At 55.9% G+C, this 18,834-nt stretch overlaps 1 protein-coding gene and 1 long non-coding RNA gene across 3 annotated transcripts in view; one reads left to right on the top strand and one right to left on the bottom strand.

Annotated features, from left to right (window-relative positions):
* Window positions 1-11,591, top strand: part of LOC138847110 (uncharacterized) — a 32,323-nt gene extending 20,732 nt beyond the window's left edge. The window contains exon 4 of the long non-coding RNA XR_011384720.1: window positions 9,807-11,591. This is a non-coding gene — a long non-coding RNA (uncharacterized lncRNA). The remainder of the gene's footprint in view (window positions 1-9,806) is intronic.
* Window positions 10,521-18,834, bottom strand: part of SLCO2B1 (solute carrier organic anion transporter family member 2B1) — a 48,682-nt gene continuing 40,368 nt past the window's right edge. For both annotated transcript variants that reach the window (XM_008263935.4, XM_008263931.4), the window contains exons 10-14: window positions 17,799-17,964; window positions 14,477-14,646; window positions 13,285-13,349; window positions 12,902-13,022; window positions 10,521-12,035 (exon numbers count right to left, since the gene is read on the bottom strand). In XM_008263935.4, the coding sequence (XP_008262157.3) occupies window positions 11,843-12,035; window positions 12,902-13,022; window positions 13,285-13,349; window positions 14,477-14,646; window positions 17,799-17,964 (715 nt within the window). In that variant the 3' untranslated portion in view covers window positions 10,521-11,842. The remainder of the gene's footprint in view (window positions 12,036-12,901; window positions 13,023-13,284; window positions 13,350-14,476; window positions 14,647-17,798; window positions 17,965-18,834) is intronic.

Here is an 18,834-nt window from a genome sequence, read left to right as displayed (position 1 = left end):
CTGTTCACAGGTTCCTTCATTCATTTGCCTATCCAGGTAGCGATCTACCAATCCATTTCCTTTTCATTCAGTTTCTATCCTCCCATCCACTCATGTACTCTTCTGTCCATCTATTAATTAACCCACCAATTCACCCAATATACCCACTAACCTATGTGCATATCCATCCTTTCATCTACCCTTCCGCCCAGTCACCCATATATCAGTACTCATCATCCATCCATCCATCTGTCCATCCAACAGTTACCGAGATCCTATTACAAGTCAAACCTTGTGTTGAGCATTTGGAGGGATCCAAAACTGAATAAAATACAATCTTTCCCTCCCTCCGTCTCTCTCTCCCCGCCCCCACTTCTCTGTCAGTCTCCTCCCATCCCTTCCTTCCTCTCCCTCCCTGAGCATGTAAGAGGCAAATGATACTAAACAAAGAAAATGCTTGAAATATTCTGAATGAGGTTATGGAGGCTTTCCCGGCAGGGGAGACATGGGTTTGGGCCTTGATGGTATAGCTGTATTTGGACAAACATAGGTGCATTGGAAGTCATTCCCAGCAGAAGAGAAAGCACACCACAGATATGATGCCTAGAGAGTAAGATTCATGTCTTATTTCTTTGATCCCTGCCAGAACACTTTAGGAACCTAATACATACTTGCTGATGGGTATTATCCCTTCTTTCCTTTCCTGACAGGGGCATCCCCAACACTTGACTGGGACCGGAATTCATTATTTTCTTTTAAGGCTGGATGGCCTTGGGAAAGTTACAAAACATTTCTGGGCTTCTCTGAATTCAGGGGTGAATTTCTGTCTCTATCAGGTGATCCATTTCTCTTAATCTTAATTATTTATGCTCTGCTGTCTGCTCTCTTTGGAAAGATCAGCATTTCCACATATCTTAAATGTTATTTTCTTCTGTTGGCACCAATTAACATAATTCCTCCTGTCTTCATTTTTCTCCATTCCCAGGCAAGAAATTCTATGAAGCAGATGAAGGGGCAAGTTCTGTGCAGGGGAAATAATCCTGGAGTAGAAGGTGGGAGCTGTGAATTCAAGCCTGGCTTTGCCATGAGTTTTTTGTGACCTTGGGAAAGTCCCCTTTCCTCTCTATTTTAAAGGCCCTCCCCACCAGGTCTTAGCATTGAATGTAGCATTTGAGATTGTCCAGTCCAACATTATCATCTTGCAAATGAAAAAACAGGCTTAGAAAGAAAGGGCATCCCACTTGCTCTGGATCATGTCTTGATGAGTGGGAAAAACCAGGACTAAACTCCTGATTTCCAGTTCAGGGGTTTCTTTATTCAACCCCCACACTTCATTTGCCGTTCTCAGCCTCCGCACATCTTCAGGAGAATTTCCTTTCCCACCCTCATTTCCCAGGAAGAAGCGTGCACGTCTTCCAAGCGTTCTGGCTTTGTTACTGATTCATGCTTGGGTGGGGGCTGGGCAGGCAGTATTTAAGAGCAAGTCTTCCCAGCCTAACGGAGTTAATTATGTTCATCAGGAAGGGAGAAGAGAAAGGAACAAGGCGCTCTGGTTATCTACTGGGCTTTAATCAAATTGAGAAATGAGGAAATCCATCACCCGGAGGCTGAGGCAGTAGGAGAGCTTGCCTTCCGCTGGCTGAGTCCTGTAATGGGCTGGGCGCTGTCCAAGGTGCTGACATCTTCACTTGCCCCGAGTTCCTGGGAGGAGCTAGGAGAGGCCCACTCTAGGCAGAGGGACCGCAGCTTCTAGGACAGAGCCCAGCACAGACCAAGGGAGGGCCTGGACATGCTGAATTACTAGTCTGTCTCCCGATTTCCCTTTTCTGCATTCGTCTGTCTGCTTCATGGAAATTATCTCCTCTGAGACCTGGGCTGGGACTGAAGTAACATGTAGACAGGGGTGCGCCCTGGATTCTTTGATGTCAAGGAGAGGGGCCCCAAGTCTGAGGGTGGAGGCACATCCCTGACCTTGAAGGCCTCTCCCTCTTAAGGGGAAATGTGGCTCTGGTTTACAGACTCCTCAGGCCACTGGCAGGGGAGTAAATTTGACTGTGGGAACTCATCACTCCGGTGGAAGAGGATCAGTCTCCCTCTAACCCAAGTACGATATAAGTGAGGCAAGGCTTGTGCCTACATGGAGACCCAAATCTGACTGGGAAGACATGATCCTACTCAGAAATCTCCCAATCTGATTGAGGAGACATTTCCTGATTAAGGGAGAAATCTCATATATAAATAGGGTGACAGAGTAGACAATTGAGTTACAGGTGGGCACAGTTGTCAACCAAAGAGCTCAATTCTTCACACTTGTGCCTGAGGTTATTTGTGTTAGATATTTAATGTTAATCATGGAAGTCTTCCTGGTGGAGGCTTACTAAATCCATCTGGACTTAGAGGAAAGTAAGGGGCATTGCCTATGTCCCCTTTGGAATAAGTACAAGCCTGGTCACAGGGAAGGCTCTTGTTTAGTTACCAACCAACAGCAGGTAGGGAGCGATTGTACCCACTTGGGGCTTGAGAGATGGCAGAGTGGAGGTGGCACAGGGATCGGGCAGAGGGTTGCTGGAATGGGGAGCCAGGAGCTGGGTGGTGAAGGAAGTGGGGTAGATGATAGGGTGGGCAGAGGGAGCAGCCCAATGTGTGCCCAGGTCATAGAAACACACTCTTTGGAGCAACTCCCTTATGTTTTTGGAGCTGGTGAGAGATGCTTTATTGAATCTTGAATTGTTAAAGCTAGAGACTATTAAATTATGAAATCAGAGACTGCTGATCTTGTCAATGCACACAATAATGGAAAGTCAGAGAATTAAAAACGTGGCAACCCAGCAGAGCAGAATCTCAGTTGTGGAAAAATGGTAGAACTGTAGAATATCAGAGCCACAGAGCCCCAAAACCGTATCAGGAAATCTTCAAACCCAAGAATCTTAGCATCAAAAAGAAAAGAGACAGCAGTTAATTGACCCCTTCTGTTTGTGGTGCTGGGAATATCCTTGGAGTTATCCCATTTAATACCCACCCAGAGTCGTAAGCCAATCAGCTCCCTCCCTGCCCAGTGCAGGACTTCTGACAAAGGCTTATCAAACGCTGACTCTCACAGCCTGCCTGCCAGGGAGTTGTTCCGTCTGGGTATAGCTCTGACCCCTGCCAAACAGCAGCTAGAAAGTTCTCTCTTATATAAGCTGTCCTCTGTCTCCCTGGTGTGCTCCCACCCTGGTCCGGCTCATGTCCTCTGAGCCACACTGAGCAAGTCTAATCTCCTGCTCACATGACAGCTTTTCAGATGGCTAAAGACAGTCCTTATTTCTTTCTTCCCTGGGCTAAGCTGGCTTGTTGATCATGTAGCTATAAATGGGACAGCAAATCAAAGAATGCTTGAGCTGGAAAGGCCTTTATGGGTCACCTTGTCCAGAGACTTCTTTCACCACTGGGCAATGTGGCTGTATGGTCGGGAGCCTGATCCTCAGGGAGAGTAGAGCCTGGATCTGGAATCCAGAGCTGCAGCACTCGCCTGCAGTGCAACCTCATGTCTCAGGGCCCCAAGGCCCATGATCCATAACGTAAAGAGAGAAGGGATACCGGCCTGATGGGGTGGAAGTGAGGATGAACGAGACCACATAAAGGAAGCTCTCAGCAGCGAGCAGTTGATAAATATTAGCTGTAGTTATTGGAGGCCCAGAGCCGGCAGGGGCTTGTTCCAGATCACAGAGTAACGCAGAGGCAGAGCTGGGGTGAGACCAACGACTCCTGCCTCCTGGCCCAGGGCCTTTTCTGATTCCACTCTTCCCTTTGTCTTTCTCACAAGAAGGAAATACTCCCAGAGGGAGGCGGGGCTCTTTGCTTGCTCAGTCATTCAGGATGCAAGGAAGAAATAAACTGCTCTAGACCAGCATAAACCTTTCATTTCCCCAACAAGGAGGCCCAGGGAGCTGGAGCCAGGATTGCCTGAGGATTCAACGATGTCGCTGATGATTCAGGCTTTTCCCATTCTGGCTTTGAGGGAGCCCTTCCTTCTGATGCCCAGGCGGCTGGGGTGGCATCAAATACCACAACCCCCAGCAGGGAGAGAGGGCGCGGTGGCAAACGTCGACTTCTCCTCTCCTGCCACTCTCTTATCCAGAAGGAAGCTTTCCCAGCAGGCCACTCCCTTACATCTCATTGACCCAAACAAACCTGCACCTGCTCTTAGATCACATACTTCCAGGCATTTCCATTGCTGGCTGGGATCGCCCCTGTGGCTGGGCCTCTTGGTACCAGAATGAGGAAGAGTGGAGGGGCTGTGGGAAGGCAGCCAGCAGTGCCTCCCACACTCACCTTCTGTCTTCTCTCTGATTGCCCTCCACCCTCCTCCTCGCCTGTGCCGAGAAGTCTTCCTGGGTTGCCATCCCCTGTCCAGCGCATCCTCCTCTCCCAGGTAATTAAGTACCACCTAATTCAAGTTGCATTCACTTTGCCAGCTCTCTCGTCTTTTCATGTCTGAATCTTCCCTTTCCAGCCAGACTGTGGTCAGGGTGAGAGTGACAGCAGCTACTAGTGAATAAACGCCTACTGTGCAGTGGGCGCTCTTCTTGGTACTTGTGGTAGCTGCTTCCAAATGGACCCCAGTGGGCCCCATCTCCTGACTTCCCCTTTGTGTTCCCTTCCTGCATCACGCCAGGGGCGGTCCGTGTGAGCAGTCCAGTGCGACAGAGGTTACGGTGCGTCACTTCCAGGACTAGGTTCTCAGGGACAGCCTGGCTCCCATCTTGGCCGCACAGATTCTCTTTCCTGGGTCGTTCATGCTGGGGGAAGTTAGCTGCCCCGGCACTGGCAGCCCTTACGGAGAGGCCCACGTGAAAAGGAACCGAAGGCCTTGGGCAACTGCTAACAGCAACGGAAGCCTGACAACAACCACGTGGTGAGCTTGGAAGTTGCTCCTGCAGCCCCAGTGGGGCCTTCTGATGCATGTACCCCTGGCTGGGGTGTGCCTGAAACCTCGGAGACCCTGAGCTGGCATCACCCAGTGAACCCACGTGTGGGTTCTTGGCCCTCAGAAATGATTTAAAATGGGGCTGTGTTTGGCGAAGTGGTTAAGCTACCACGTGGGACACCCATGCCTTGTATCGGAGAGCCTGGGTTCAAGTCTTCACTCCACTCCCATCCCAGCATTCTGTTAACGCACAGAAACAGCAGGTAATGCCTGTAGTTGTTGGGCCCCTGCCACCTGAGGGGGAGACCTGGCTTGAGTTCCTGGCTCCCGGCTTCTGCCTGGCCCAGCCTTGGCCAATGCAGGTATTTGAGGAGTAAACCAGCAGATGTGAGATCTCGTCTGTATGTTTCTCTGCATTTTAAATAAAATAAAATGTGTGAAATCACAACTGTTTGTGTTAAGCTGCTAAATTGTGGGTCTGTTTGGTGCTCCACAGCAGACAGCTACTCTAGTGCTGCTCTATCACGTGACACCCTCACACTTCTGATGGGTGGAGCTTGCTTCTCCATTATACAGAGGAGACAACCGAGGCTCAGCGGAGTAATGACTTCCAGCCCTGTATTGAGCAGCAGAGCTGGGGTTTGCCATCCTGTTAGGTTCCAAAGCACAGAGGACCTGGCTCTGCCTTCTGGGCTGGGAAGTTCCAGAAAGCAGGGACGAGGGAGGTCTTGTCTGTCTCTGATGTGTTTGCCTGCCCTACCTCCCGGGTGTCACTCCAGCCCCACCAGCTGGCCTCGTTCGTGATTCCGGAGCAGAGCTGCAACAGGAGCCGTGGAGGAGTTTAACGGGATGCCTGGGTTCTTGAGTGACCTTGGACAAGTTCCTGTACTTTCTGGCCCTCCAGTGCTTTATCTCCTTCGTGGGAAGAGTAATCCCTTTGCTGCCTGCCTCACTCGTGGGAGCCGGGAAGGGATTCTGTGACACGTAAGGTGTGGCCAGCAAAGGAAGTTTGTTGGGAGGAAGCCCCGCAGTCTCCCTCTGCTCCCACCTGGTTCCACGTGCAGGGAATACGGAGGACCCCGCAGGGCCCCGCCCAGCCCCGCAGCGCCCCTCCCCTCACCGCGTGGCTGCCCCGCGGCACTAGTGGAAATTTCCCCTCCCACCAGCAGCCGCCGCGGTGCGCCCAGCCTTTATCTTGCCGCAGCTTCTGCCTGGGCCGCCCTCCCCAGCACTCTGCCTGTGCACTCCTGCTCATCTTTCAAGATTCAGCTTGGATGTCCCACTTCCAGGACGCCACGCTGGCCTGGCTCAAGGCCTCCTGCTTCTCCTGCATGGGCTCCCGAACCCCTGCTTCCTCTTCCACTCCAAGCCCCCGTGGCGCGGCCAGTAGCCTTCTCAACTGCAAATCCAGTCCTGTCCCTCCCTGCTTAAAATAACCAGTCAATGGAAGAATCCATCAATCAATGCTTCAAGGGCTTATTCTGGCCCTCAGGAAGGCATCCAAAGCCCTCAGCGGGAGCCCAAGGCTTGCTCCCTGCAGGTCTGTCCAGCCTCAGCTCTCCACTCTCTCCTGCTGCCCCTACCCAGCTGGCAGCCTCCAGCCACACGGCTCCTGCCGCCCTGTCTCAGACACGCCTCACCCTCTAGCTCTGCTTATTTTGTTGTTTCTCCTTCCTGTCCTCATCTTCTCTACCGGAGAAAAGCATGCTTAATTTTTAAAGTCAGCTCTGGTATAGCCTCCTCTGGGAAGCCTTCCCTGATGCCCCTGGGAAGAGTCTGTGGCTTCCTATTCTTCCCCCTCCTGTAGGGTGGGAGTTTGTCATTTTGTCTGCTTACACGGGGAGCTTCCTGGTCATGCGCCCAGCAGTGTCAGCACAGGGGCAGAGCAGTCAGGTAGGATATGCTGGTTGGGGAAGTGGTTGAGTGAGTGAATGAATGATTGAATGAAAGTTGAATGAACCCATCCTGAACCTCCGCTTCCTGGAGAGCCTCAGAACTTCTGTTTCCCAGGGCTAGCCCATTTTATAGCCAAAAGGGAAGCAGAAGGAAGGGACTGCTCTGGAAGAGAGAAAGAAAATCAATAAAAATGTAAATCTGGTGGAGCAAAGCTGTCCCAGGCTGGCTGTGGGGAGAGATAAGGCTGGGCCAGCTGAGCCCTGGCTGACAGCGGAGGAGATTAGGGACAAGCGGAGCTGGGGCCGGGGCAGGGCCAGGGGTGGGCCTCCTCCCCCAGCCTGCGCCTCTCCCCTGGCCCGCTTCAGTGCTCATCCCCGGCTCTCTCGGGGACGGACAGGAAGGAAACTTACCAGTCTCACCCAGCAGGTGCAGCCATGGATGAGCACATTATTCATGTGTCTCTACCAGTTCCTGGAAGCAGAGACCAGTCCAATCTACCGCCCTTTACTGGCAAATAAATGGGTGCAGAGATGTTACATCATTCGTTCAGGGTCACCCTGAGAAAAAGTGGCAGAGTCAGGATTTGAACCCAGATCTGACGATATCTGCAGCTCCAACCTTTTCACTCCACTTAGGGGTTCTGCTGGGACCCTGGACTCAGAGGAGGTCTACACCTGGGCTTCAGCAGGTCCTCAGCCTCTGAACTCGGAGTCACAAGTGTGTTTTTGTGCTTTTTGTTTTGCTTTGTTTTTGTTTTAGTAGTGAGTCTGTGTCAGGTTCCCCAAGGTGACTGTCGCCTGCCCCCATTGCCTATCCCCCAGAGTGGAGCTGCCTCCCTAGAGGTGGCGACCTTTGAGCTGGACCTGGAACTCTCAGTAGGACTTCATGAAGTGGGGCTGGAGAGACCACAGTGGGGTGGGCACGAGGAAGGTAGTGTGGGCAGAGGGAACAGCAGGTTCGGGGAGAGGACGCAACGCCTCCAGGCAGCGGTGAGTGCCCATGGGCTCTGGCTCTTGTCGCCAGCGTGCCATTCATGGTTCCTTGCCCCCAGCTGCTGAGGCAAAAGGGACTCGGGGCCAGCAGGCGGTGTCCGTTCCGGCCCTTGTTCTGCCCTCCACTCTGCTGGAACTTGCTACTATTGCTGTTAGAAGAACCTAGCGGGGAGACTGGGATGTCGTCTCCTCCCACTCCCCAGGGACAGGCTGGGAAGGAGAGCTCACAGATGCAAATACTTGTTGTGACTTCATGACCAGGGACAATGTGAGGGGAGGGGCCACTTCCAGCCCCCCTCCACCCCGCTCCTCCCCTTAGTTCTCTGCTCAGTCCATGGTTGGTATCTCTTTGAGGACTCCTGGGCACCCCCACTCGACCACTCCCAAGTGCTCCTCTTCTTCAGATCTCAGAGGCAGCCTCTCCGCGGAGCCAGTGCTGCCGGAGGAGCCGCGCCTCCCCGGCACGCAGTGCGTTTGGTTGTGCTTTGATAACGTTTGCAGAGGGAAGGCACCTTAACCACAACCGCGATCGCTGTTTCCACTCCCGCTTTCCCTGGGTCACAATTTTCCTTTCTCTGAGGCCTGGGATCTGGCTAAGGGGCGTCTAGTTGGAAAAAGATTTAGTTCGGATTCGTTGGGATGTATGTATGTGGTTTTCCGTGATCTGTGTGCCTAGATAATGACTGCCAGCCACCCCTGTGTAGAGCTGGCTTCCAGGAATATCCCTACCCACTGTCCACTCAGCACTGTCTCATTAAGGTGCCACATGCAAAGGTCACGTGGGGATCTGAGTGTTTTATGCCACCTGACTCCAGAAGTACATTGTCCCCGATACCCTGGGGCGCAGATTCCAGGAGCCCCAGTGGATACTAGGAATTGTGGGCCTCGAGTGCCTAACATCTACTGGTACAGGATTTGCAGAGAACCTGCACCCGTGCTCCTGTGTGCTAACTCAACCCTAGATGGCCGTCGATGCCCACTTTTATGTACAAGCAATGTAAATAATTGTTGCATTGTCTAGGGAATAATAACAAGAAAAAGAGTCTGCATGTATTCAGCACCGATGCACGTTTTGAAAAATTTATTTCCGGGCCAGCGCCATGGCTCACTAGGCTAATCCTCCGCCTGCGGCACCGGCACCCTGGGTTCTAGTCCTGGTTGGGGCACCGTGTACTAGTCCTGGTTGCTCCTATTCCAGTCCAGCTCTCTGCTGTGGCCCGGGAAGGCAGTGGAGGATGGCCCAAGTGCTTGGGCCCTGCACCGCATGAGAGACCGGGAGGAAGCACCTGGCTCCTGGCTTCGGATCAGCGCAGCGCCAGCCGCAGCGGCCATTAGGGGAGTGAACCAATAGAAGGAAGGCCTTTCTCTCTGTATCTCTCTGTCACTGTCTATAACTCTACCTGTCAAATAAAAAATATTTTAGAAAAAGAAAAATTTATTTTCGGGGCCAGCATTGTGGCACAGAGGGTTAAAGCTGCCACTTGCGATGCTGGTGCTGGTTTCAGCTGCCCCCTTTCTGCTCCAGCTCCTTGCTAACGTGCTGGGGAAAGCAGCAGCAGAGGGCCAACTGCTTGAGTCCCTGCCACCCACGTGGAGTCCCAGATGGAGTTCCAGGCTCCTAGCTGAGGCCTGGCCCAGCCCAGTCATGGTGGCCATTTGGGGAGTGAACCAGAGGATGGGATCTCTTTCTCGCTCTGTTTCTCCCTCACTCTGTTACTCCATCTTTCAAATCAATCAAGAACTCTTTAAAAAAAAAATTATACATGTAGATATTTTTCCATCCGTGGTTGGCTGAATCCAGGGCAGTGGAACGTGGAGCGGGTGGAGGAGCAGCAGCAGAGAGAGGGTTTGCAGAGTGCATGGCCACAGGCTGGCCTGGGAGGAAGGACCTGGGGGCGGGGAATGTATTTGGGGAGTGTGCAAGGCAGTTTCAGGTGCAAACACTGTGCTATTGTTCCAGAATGTGTGATGAATTTGGTCCCTTTTCTCACTAACTTTGTAGTCATCATTTTATATTCTTTTTCTGCAAGAGGGTTCCTGAGCTCGTGTAAGCTCCAGTTCCTGTCAGAGCCGGCTCCAGCCCTGGCCCCACCGTTTATTTGCCGTGTGATCTTGGACAGTTCCCTTACCTTCTGGACCTGGTTTCTTCTGTGAACTGCCAACGGCAGTTCGGGCAGGTGAGTGCGCAGAGGCCCTAGCCACCCGAGTCCGTTTTGGAAACAATCACTAGGGGAAGTAACCCAGTCAAACAACAATTACAGCAGGATATGAAGACAGGCAAGGATGTCATCCACCGGAAACGATGGCGAGCAGCGAGCCCAGGAAAACCTGAATCTCAGTAACTGGAAGTAATGTGCTTGCTGCCAACCTCTAACGCAGTTTGTAAGAGGATTTTTCTAACAGACGAGACATTACAAGGCCAGCGTTGTGGTGCCACCTGCAATGCTGGCATCCTATATGGGCACCATTGGAGCCGCAGCTGCTCCACTTCCCATCCAGCTCCCTTCTAACAGCGGAAGATGGCCCAAGTACTTGGGCTCTTGCCACCCAGGTGGGAAACCCAGATGAAGTTCCAGGCTCCTGGCTTTGGCCTGGCCCAGCCCTGGCTGTCGGAGCCATTTGGGGAGTGAACCAGCATATGAAAGACCCCAGCCCCTCCCCTCTTTCTCTCTCTCTCTCTCTGTCTCATCCCACTAACTCTTTCAAATAAATAAATACATCTTTAAAAAACAATAGAAGAGACATTATACAAGATGAAATTTTAGCACAAGCTGTATCCACAATTCCAGATTACTTCTGCAGATCCTGGGAAACAGGAGGGAAGGAGAAGGAATCAGACAGACTGGAAGCCTCTTCTTGGAGGAGACTTTGACGTTCTTGGCATGGCTGAACTGACGCTGGGACATTTGCTAAACAGCGGCAAGCAGTGACCAGGATGAAAAGGAAGGAGAACCTCCGCGCCTCCTCCTGTTCTTTCACGGGGGGAAGCCTCAAAGTCATGGTGCTGTGGCTGCTCCAAGGGCAAAGCCACGTATGCTCCAGAGCTGGGCACACGGGGCCAGCGGGGCTGCTGCTGGGGGCTCCGTCTGCTGCCGCCCAAGTCCCAAGCCCCAAGCCCCAGCCAAATGAGTTATGTGGACAGACTGGGCTGAGAGCAGGAAACGCTCTCCTATTCCCAGACAGAAGACTGGCCAGCAAGCAAGACAGGACCTGCCGCAGGAGGGGACTGGCCGGTTCTCACCCAAGCGTGCACAGGGTCACTCGTCACGCAAAGCTGGGCTTTCCCGCTCCCACGTTACAGGCCCTGGCGTCATGCAAACCCCGGGTGTCACAGAAGCGGACATTATCCATGGCACTGGGTGACACAGACTCTATTAACAGGCATCTTGGTGACGTTGGTGGCCCCTGGCCACCTGTAAGACCTCGGCAATGTGCAAGGAGCAGTGCACGTGTGCTGTGTGTTTGGTATCTGAAGTTAGACAATATCCAAGGAAGGGCCCCAAACTGTGGCTTCCTGAGGGCAAGGCCCGGGACTTGCAGACCAGACTCCCTGGGCCCCCACCCCCTGCCTCAGGCCTCCTGAGGGACCCCACCACTCCCGGAAGTCCCGAAGGTGAGGCCAGCTCCCTCTTCCCCGTGGGTCACCCCTCAGAGGCCAACTCAGGGCTCTGCCTCCAGGGGGCGCCAAACAGACACTTCTTGAAGGCTGCCAGGGGCCGGGGAGGTGACCACAGGGATGGTCACAGCTTTATGGGGTGGCAAGACCCTGGGCATGGGAAACACGAAGCGGCTGATGCTGGGAGTGGGGGCTCCAGGGGAGCGGTGGAGCTGGCTGGGGCCCGGCATGATGGGCCGGCTATGGACTGCCGAGGATGGGGTGGTGGCGGGGAGACCCTAGAACGACTCCCGGTAACTCCTTAGCACAGATGAGCAAACAACGGTCCTGAGAGGGCCAGTGGCTCGCCCGATATCACACAGCAATTTAGTGGTGCATCCGGAACAAGAACACAGGGCTGCGGACGCCCAGCCTCGGGCGAGGGGCCCAGAGGACCAGCCCTGGCGTAGCTCACACTCTGGAATCCTCGCGCTTCCTCTCTGGCTCCGATACCAACAGTTTCTGCTGTAGACCAGGGCTGGACCCAGGCCCGGACACAGTGGCCGCAGCCCTCGCCTCTTTATCCTGCTGCCTCAGTATGGCCACGACTAAGGCAAAGCAGACCATGGTGCCTGTTTTGAAGAAGAACTGGAGGCCGATGAACCTGGGGAGAGAATGAGGAGCCCTTGAACTCCAGAGCCCCCAGTCCAGGGCATGCACGTCCTTGGGCTGGGGCAGGGTGCAGGCAGTTAGAGGCATCGAGGCCTTGGGGACACATTGAGCTCTGCGGGGGCCTTTCCCTGGCAGGAGGACAAGCTCTGCAGAGGGAGCCCTGGGCGGAGGCAGCAGCCTGGGCGTCGGCCTACACTGTGACTGCTCTGTGCCTGGGGCTGGCCCTGCCTCTAAGGGGCTGGACAAGGCGGGACTGCCCCACTGGCCGCGAGGAAAGAAGGGTTCCCTCTGCCCAGCTGAAGCCATCAAGGTCTTTGCTGGAACTTTCTTCCTCTAGGAAGTCCCCCTAGATAGTCCCAGCCTGCAGGAACTCTGCCCTCCTCTCTGGAAGAGACCAGCTTCCCGCCCTGGCCGTGCGGTGCCAACAAGTCCTCCCCATGTTCAACCCAGGCCGCAGGCTCTGCACCTTCAAGGTCTTTGGAGCTCCCCACTGTACAGATAGGAAGACTGAGTCCCAGAAAGGGTGAGTCCTCTGATGAGGGAGACAGAGTTGGGCCTGGAACCCAGGCCTCCTGTGCCCTGGTCAGGGCTTTCTCCCCAGCCTCCTACCCTGAGTCTCTCACAGCAGGGCTGCTTGCCTGAATGGACTCTGTGGTCGGACAGGACTCTGTGAGCCGCGTGGCTGCAGGCTGCTCACCGGCCCCTCACATCCCTCACCCGTGAAGGGGGAGGCAGGGCCGCGAGCTCAGCACTGGTTGTAGCACCTGTCACCCAGCAAGTGGACTTCAGCAGACCTCCCCGTGGTGGTGTCCTGCTGGGGGCACTGAAGGCATTGCTGGCACAATGCCAGTGTCTCACCGGGTCCGGAGCAGGTCGTGGTCGTAGTAGCGGCAGACAGCTTGGCGCCCGCAGCTCAGGGCCCAGTGCACACACGTGGTGTCGATGGCACTGCCGTGGATCACGGGGCTGGGCATCCAGGCTAGGAGAGGAGGGGTTCAGGGGATGATAGTGGCCTGGCCTTCCCCTGCCACTGCTCCCCCTTCCCTGGCACATAAACCCACAGCTGGGGCTGTGGGGGCCCCTCAGCCCAGGAGTCTTTGGCCCTCAAGCCCACCGGTCACCCTGTGCCTGAGGGGGTCTCCCAGCAGTCTCTGGCTCCTTTTGCTTGCACAGGGTACCTGGGAGGGGTCTGGATCTACCCACCACCCCACCCCACCAAAGAGTCCAAGCAGGGAACTTACCCAAAACTCTAAGCAGCATGAACTGGATCCCCACAGCCAAAGCCTTGTCTTCTTTCTTCACTCCCCTAATAAGCAGGGATGTAGGGATAGGAGCATGGCGAGGGCTCCAGCCCCCATCGGGACTCCAAACATGCCCTTGCTTCCCACTTCCCCCACCCCCGCCAAGGTCTAGCCCGACTAGGGGTGTGGCAGGCCCTACACCCCATCTCCCTTCACCCTGCAGGGACTGGTCTCCGTGTGCCAGGACCCCCCCACCCCCACCCCGCTGACCATCAGCACTCTGTTCTGGCCACAGACACTGGCCCTCTTCCCCCGCCTGACTCCCACCTTCCTGCCATGCTTGGCAACACCTGGAGCTGGAACAGCCCGATGCGCCTCCGGCTTCCCCAAGCTCAGTAATTCCACAGCTTGGGATGCCATGGCAGTCACTGGCGTCTCCTAACTCACACCGGGGGCTGGCATTTATGGGTGCTTGCTCCAGGCTTAGTAGTCCCATCCTGCACCCCCTGGCAACCCCTGTGAGGCAGGTGTCTCATTCACCCCATTTTACATTTAAGGAAATGGACAGGTTAAGGGGCTTGGCCAAGACCCCACGGCTGACTCCTGTGTAAGCCAGGACCTCGGCGGCCTGCCGGGACACCTGAGCCCCTACTTTGTCCCCCCGCCAGCCTGTCCTACAGAGCTGTATGTCTCCAATGTATGCAAGGCCCCCTCCAGTGGACGCAATAATCCCAGCGCATGAAACCCTGGAATTCTCTTGCCCTGGGGCCCCCTTCTCCCAGCCGCCACCTCAGGGCACCCTGGCTTTGGATTCAGGTGACAATTTGTCAGGCCCATCACATACTCTCAGGACAAAAGCCAGAAAGATCTTAACTCAAAAAGCAGTGCTCGGCTTGGGCTGGGTCCACAGGAACTCCTGTGGCCTGGGCGGCATGCAGAACCACAGGCTCTATGCTACCCAGCACTTGCCCTGGGACTGGGGCCAGCTCCTGCGCTTCTTGGAGCCTCAGTTTTCTGATCTGCGAGATGGGCAGAAAGATCTCCCTTTGGGAGGTTGCGTGGGGATGAAGACAGAACAGGGAGGGGCTGGTCTGTCGTGGTGCCCAGGACGCCCGCGTGGCCTCTTCCTTGACCTCCCCAGACTGCCTTGTGCCCCCGGCAGCCCACGGCCTCACCCTGCTCCTGCTTTCACCTTAGGATGAGCATGAAGGAAGGCGTGTGCGTGATGGAGAACGCTGCTGTGCCCGCGCTGACCAGGAGCATGAAGGGCAGCACCAGGTAGCTGCAGGCCGAGTCGCAGGAGCCCCCCAGCACAGGGCCGCCCCCCTCCACGCAGCTGCAGTTGGTGTAGAGAACCTGGGGCTGGGGGGGGGGGTAGGCGGGGAGAAAGCAGGGATTAGAGCACTCAGGAGCTGGTCAAGGCCTGAGACCAGAGAAGGCCTGAAGGCCCGAGAGCCACAGCCAGATGAGTCCAGGTGGCTGGAGGAGCCAGGCAGGTGCAGGTGCAGAGGCATAGGCTATCTGTGCTCAACCTGGGCTGAGGCGTGGAGGGGGAAGGAAGCGGAGAGCGAGTGAGCACAACTTTGCCAACACTACACACCAACCACAGGAGTACACCCTGGGCTGGCCCTCGGCATGCTGGATGGCTGCCTGCGACTGCCCTCCCTCCACCCGGGGTTCCCCGAGAGTGGAATGACCTTTGCAGTGTCCTCAGGCCTGGCAGGAGGAAGGCCAAGCCAACAAGCCTGGGCTTTGCCTTTCTTCCCCATGGATCACAGCTTCCTGAGCAGTGTGTCCAAGTCACCTGGGGCCTCGGTAGGAGACAGGTGCTGAGGGATGGGTCACATCCGTACTCCGGGTGGCCATGTTGGCTGGGGGCAGCAGGATCCCTCTAGACCTCTCACCTCCCTTCTGGCAGCCAACAGAGACGCTTCCCATGTCACAGGGTCGGGAAGCCTTGGGGTCCATAATGGAAAGATTATGAGCCCGGGGCAGACGAGACCCGAGGGTGCAAGGGAGCCTGTGGCAGCTGCTTGATGGCTGGACTGATGGGGGAGGCAAGGGGAAGGGGGTGGCTGGACGACAGGGCTCTGATTTAGAGGTGGAGCCAGGGAGGGAGAGAACTTTGGGGTGGGGACTGATGCTCTCCCGGTGCCCAGCCGGCTGATGTGCGTGCTCAGGGGCCCTGTCACCTGTAGGGGGCCTACTGAACATGCACTGCTGGCCACTGCAGGACCTTCAACTGCAGGCTGAGCAGCCACCGGGCTGGAGAGAAAACGAGGGACAGGAAGTGGAGCAATGCGCTGTGGCAGGGTTACTGGAAGAGAGGCCCTGGAGGGTCCTTTTCGCCAAGGCAGAAGGTGGCCGGATGGACGCAGAGGCTGGAGGCTCTCCTCTTGACATTCCCCCCAACCTTTCATTCCCGTCCCATGGCAGGGAGTTCTTTTCCTGAATGATTTCACTCTCCTCTCCTGCCCCAGGTCCCTGAGCTCAGTGGCTGGCCACCTCTCCCGATCCTACCTGCTCGCTCACTTGTTGAAAAATGCTTATGGGTGTTGGCTGGCGCCATGGCTCACTAGGCTAATCCTCCACCTGCGGTGCTGGCAGCCCAGGTTCTAGTTCCGGTCGGGGCGCCGGATTCTGTCCCGGTTGCCCCTCTTCCAGTCCAGCTCTCTGCTGTGGCCCAGGAGTGCAGTGGAGGATGGCCCAAGTACTTGGGCCTTGCACCCACATGGGAGACCAGAGGGAAGCACCTGGCTCCTGGCTTTGGATCAGCACAGTGCGCTGGCTGTAGCAGCCATTTGGGGGGTGAACCAATGGAAAAAGGAGACCTTTCTCTCTGTCTCTTTCTCTCTCACTGTCTAACTCTGCCTGTCAAAAAAAAAATGCTTATAGGGACAGGCGTTTGGCACAGTGGGTTAAGTCACCACTGGGGATGCCCACAGCCCACGAGGGAGTGCCTAGTTTGAGTCTGTCTCTGCTTCTGATCCAGCTGCCTGCTAACGTGCACCCCAGGAGGCAGCAGGTGATGCTCAAGTACTGGGGTTCCTGCCACCCATGTGGGGGACCCAGATCAAGTTCATGGCTTTAGGCTTCAGCCTGTCCCATCATTAGCTGTTGAAGGCAACTGGGGAGTGACCCAGCAGATGGAAGATCTCTCACTGTCTGCCTTTCAAGTAAAGTGAAAATAAGTAACAAGCATAAAGACTGTCACTGAGTGCACCCGCACCGGGCCCAGAGTGACCCATCCCAAGCCTGGCTGCTCACAGTCTGCCTGGGGATGCAGACTCCTTAAGAGACAACTTCAGGCCGGTGTGACCGTCCCTGAGTGGCCTGGTCCCAGCTGCACCCTCCTCCAGACGCTACCTCCAAACTCAGACTTCTGTGGCTGGTCCTAACTGAAGGCCAGGCTGGGAGGCAAGAGCCTTGGGTTCCAGACCCAGCTCTGGTCTGAGACTCTGGTGCCCTCCAGGCCTCCACTTCCTACCCATACTATGGGCATAGCACAGGGATACGTTAAAATGCTTGTGGAAAAATGGAATTAAAAGATCTGTTGATTTTGGTGCAAAAATTCTGAAACGCATGCATAGCTTTTCATAATGGGCATGCCCCAGCGAACTATTTGAAGACCCCTTTTGTGATGTGGGAGTATTACTGAGTCTTAAAGTTTCCTGGGTGCCAGGCTAAGCACTTTTCATGGATTGTGTTCCAGGGCCCTTCATTCACACTTCAGTAAATTCTTCCTGGTAAGGCACTTAGCACAGTGCCTGCTCTGCAGTAGGCGGCAATAACATCACTCTGGTTTTCCAAACCAGCAAACTGGGGCCCAGGTCCAACGATTCGCCTAGGGTGACAGGGTCCTAACAGGCAGGACAGGGATTTGAGCTGGGCTGTGCCCAGGGACCCATAGGCACAAGAGTACATGGCCCTGTTGGCAGCCTGGCCCCCTGCCAGGACCTGGGGCCTCTGGGAGGGCTCTCAGGGAGATGAACTAGATGAGGACAGCGGTGTAAGGAGGCTCAAGGCTGGGACTGTGAAGATCCCAGGTGCGAAGGTTTACCCAGCCCAGGCTGTGCCTGGCTGGTTCTCAAGGCCTGTCAGCAGCTGGCGGGGCAGGGCCTCTCCCTGAGGAGGCTCTCAGGCTGTGGCCCTGATGCTTGGCATGATGGAGACTCTGGAGGAGGGAGATGTTGTCATGACAGGCAGCCTGGCACTGGCCCTCTACACACAGTCTTGTGGGTACTTGCAGGAGCCACCCCTCTGGCCTCTCAGATTCCCTGAAATTCCTCTGAGTCATTTCCTTTTCTCCCCTGCCCAGATGGCCAGGGCCTGGAGCTGGCTTGCTTCGGAGCCCTGGACCCAAGCTGGCAGGGAAAGCCTATGCAGAGAGTAACGTCCTACGTCTGCTAACAGGAGAGACCCATGGAGAGGGAACAAGCAGAGGGGTTCAGCGCGTTGGGCCCACAAGGGAAGACAGAGCCCCTGGCAGAGGTTGCTCCAGGGCCCAGACTCACCTGGCTTTTGTCCGTGGCCTCCTGGACCACTTGGCTTGTGCAGCCCGCGTGACAAGGCGTGATGTACTCCACGTGGGTGCTGGGGTCACACACAGGGTTAAAGCCATCTGCTGGACACGAACAGGCCTCCATGCAGCTGGGAAACAGGCCCGGCTCCGGCTGCATGCTGGAGAGAGACAAGGCCAGGCTCCTGAGGTTTGGCCCGGCTCTCCTGCTGCCCAGGCCTCAAGCAGGGGCCTTTGTAGCGCTGGGCCCATGACCCAGCATGGAGAGCCGCACACAGAGGTGTTCCACCACCCGGGCTGCCCCAGATGGGGCAGTGGGGAGCCCCTTGCCATAGAGGGACGTGAGCAGGGAGGTGGGCCAATGGGGGAAGTGGGTACTGGGCTGGACGAGAGGCCTCCAAGCCCCCTTTCAGCTCCCAGATCCTCGGGTCTTGGAGCTTCTTCGGCAGAGATCCCTGTTCCGCAGCGACCCTTCGAGGAGGAACCCAGATGTGCTCCTTCCAGAACTCAGTGCCAGAGGTGGACTGCGTGGGTCTTCAGGAGCTGGGGTTTGCCTCCTTTGCGTGTGGAGCCCAATCAGGACACCTGACCAGCTGTAGCAACTCCAACCTGTTCCTGCCTCTCTCTGGGCCTCAGCTTCTCTGTCCGCTGGGCGAAGGGCCCTTCCTCCCTGTCACCACCCTGCTCCGCGTGTCCACTCCCACCTGCCTCCCTCCCGAGCATCTGCTCCAGCTAGCCCGGGCAAGGTGGGGGTGGGGACAGGGAAGGAGGTCAGAGAGAGGCTCAGTTTGAGGGAGAGGCAGAGTTGGCTCTGGTTTCATGCTGGGAGGGAGTACAGCAAGCAAGTACTAGATGGCAGGGGTCCAGAGAGGCTGGTGCCCAGCGCAGGGCAACACAGGGGTCAGTGGCCAGGCTGGGCAGAGGGAGGCTGGAGGGCCCCCTCTCGGGTTGGGGGAGTGTGTGGGGCTGAGGCCCCGGTGGATCGGCGGGCCTGGCAAGCTTGGTGACATATCAGTTCCATAGAGCAGGGG

This window comes from Oryctolagus cuniculus, chromosome 1, assembly GCF_964237555.1.
Source record: "Oryctolagus cuniculus chromosome 1, mOryCun1.1, whole genome shotgun sequence".
NCBI classification, from domain to species: domain Eukaryota; kingdom Metazoa; phylum Chordata; class Mammalia; order Lagomorpha; family Leporidae; genus Oryctolagus; species Oryctolagus cuniculus.
Note: the sequence above shows the minus strand (reverse complement) of the source record. Positions and strands in the feature narration are given on the sequence as shown.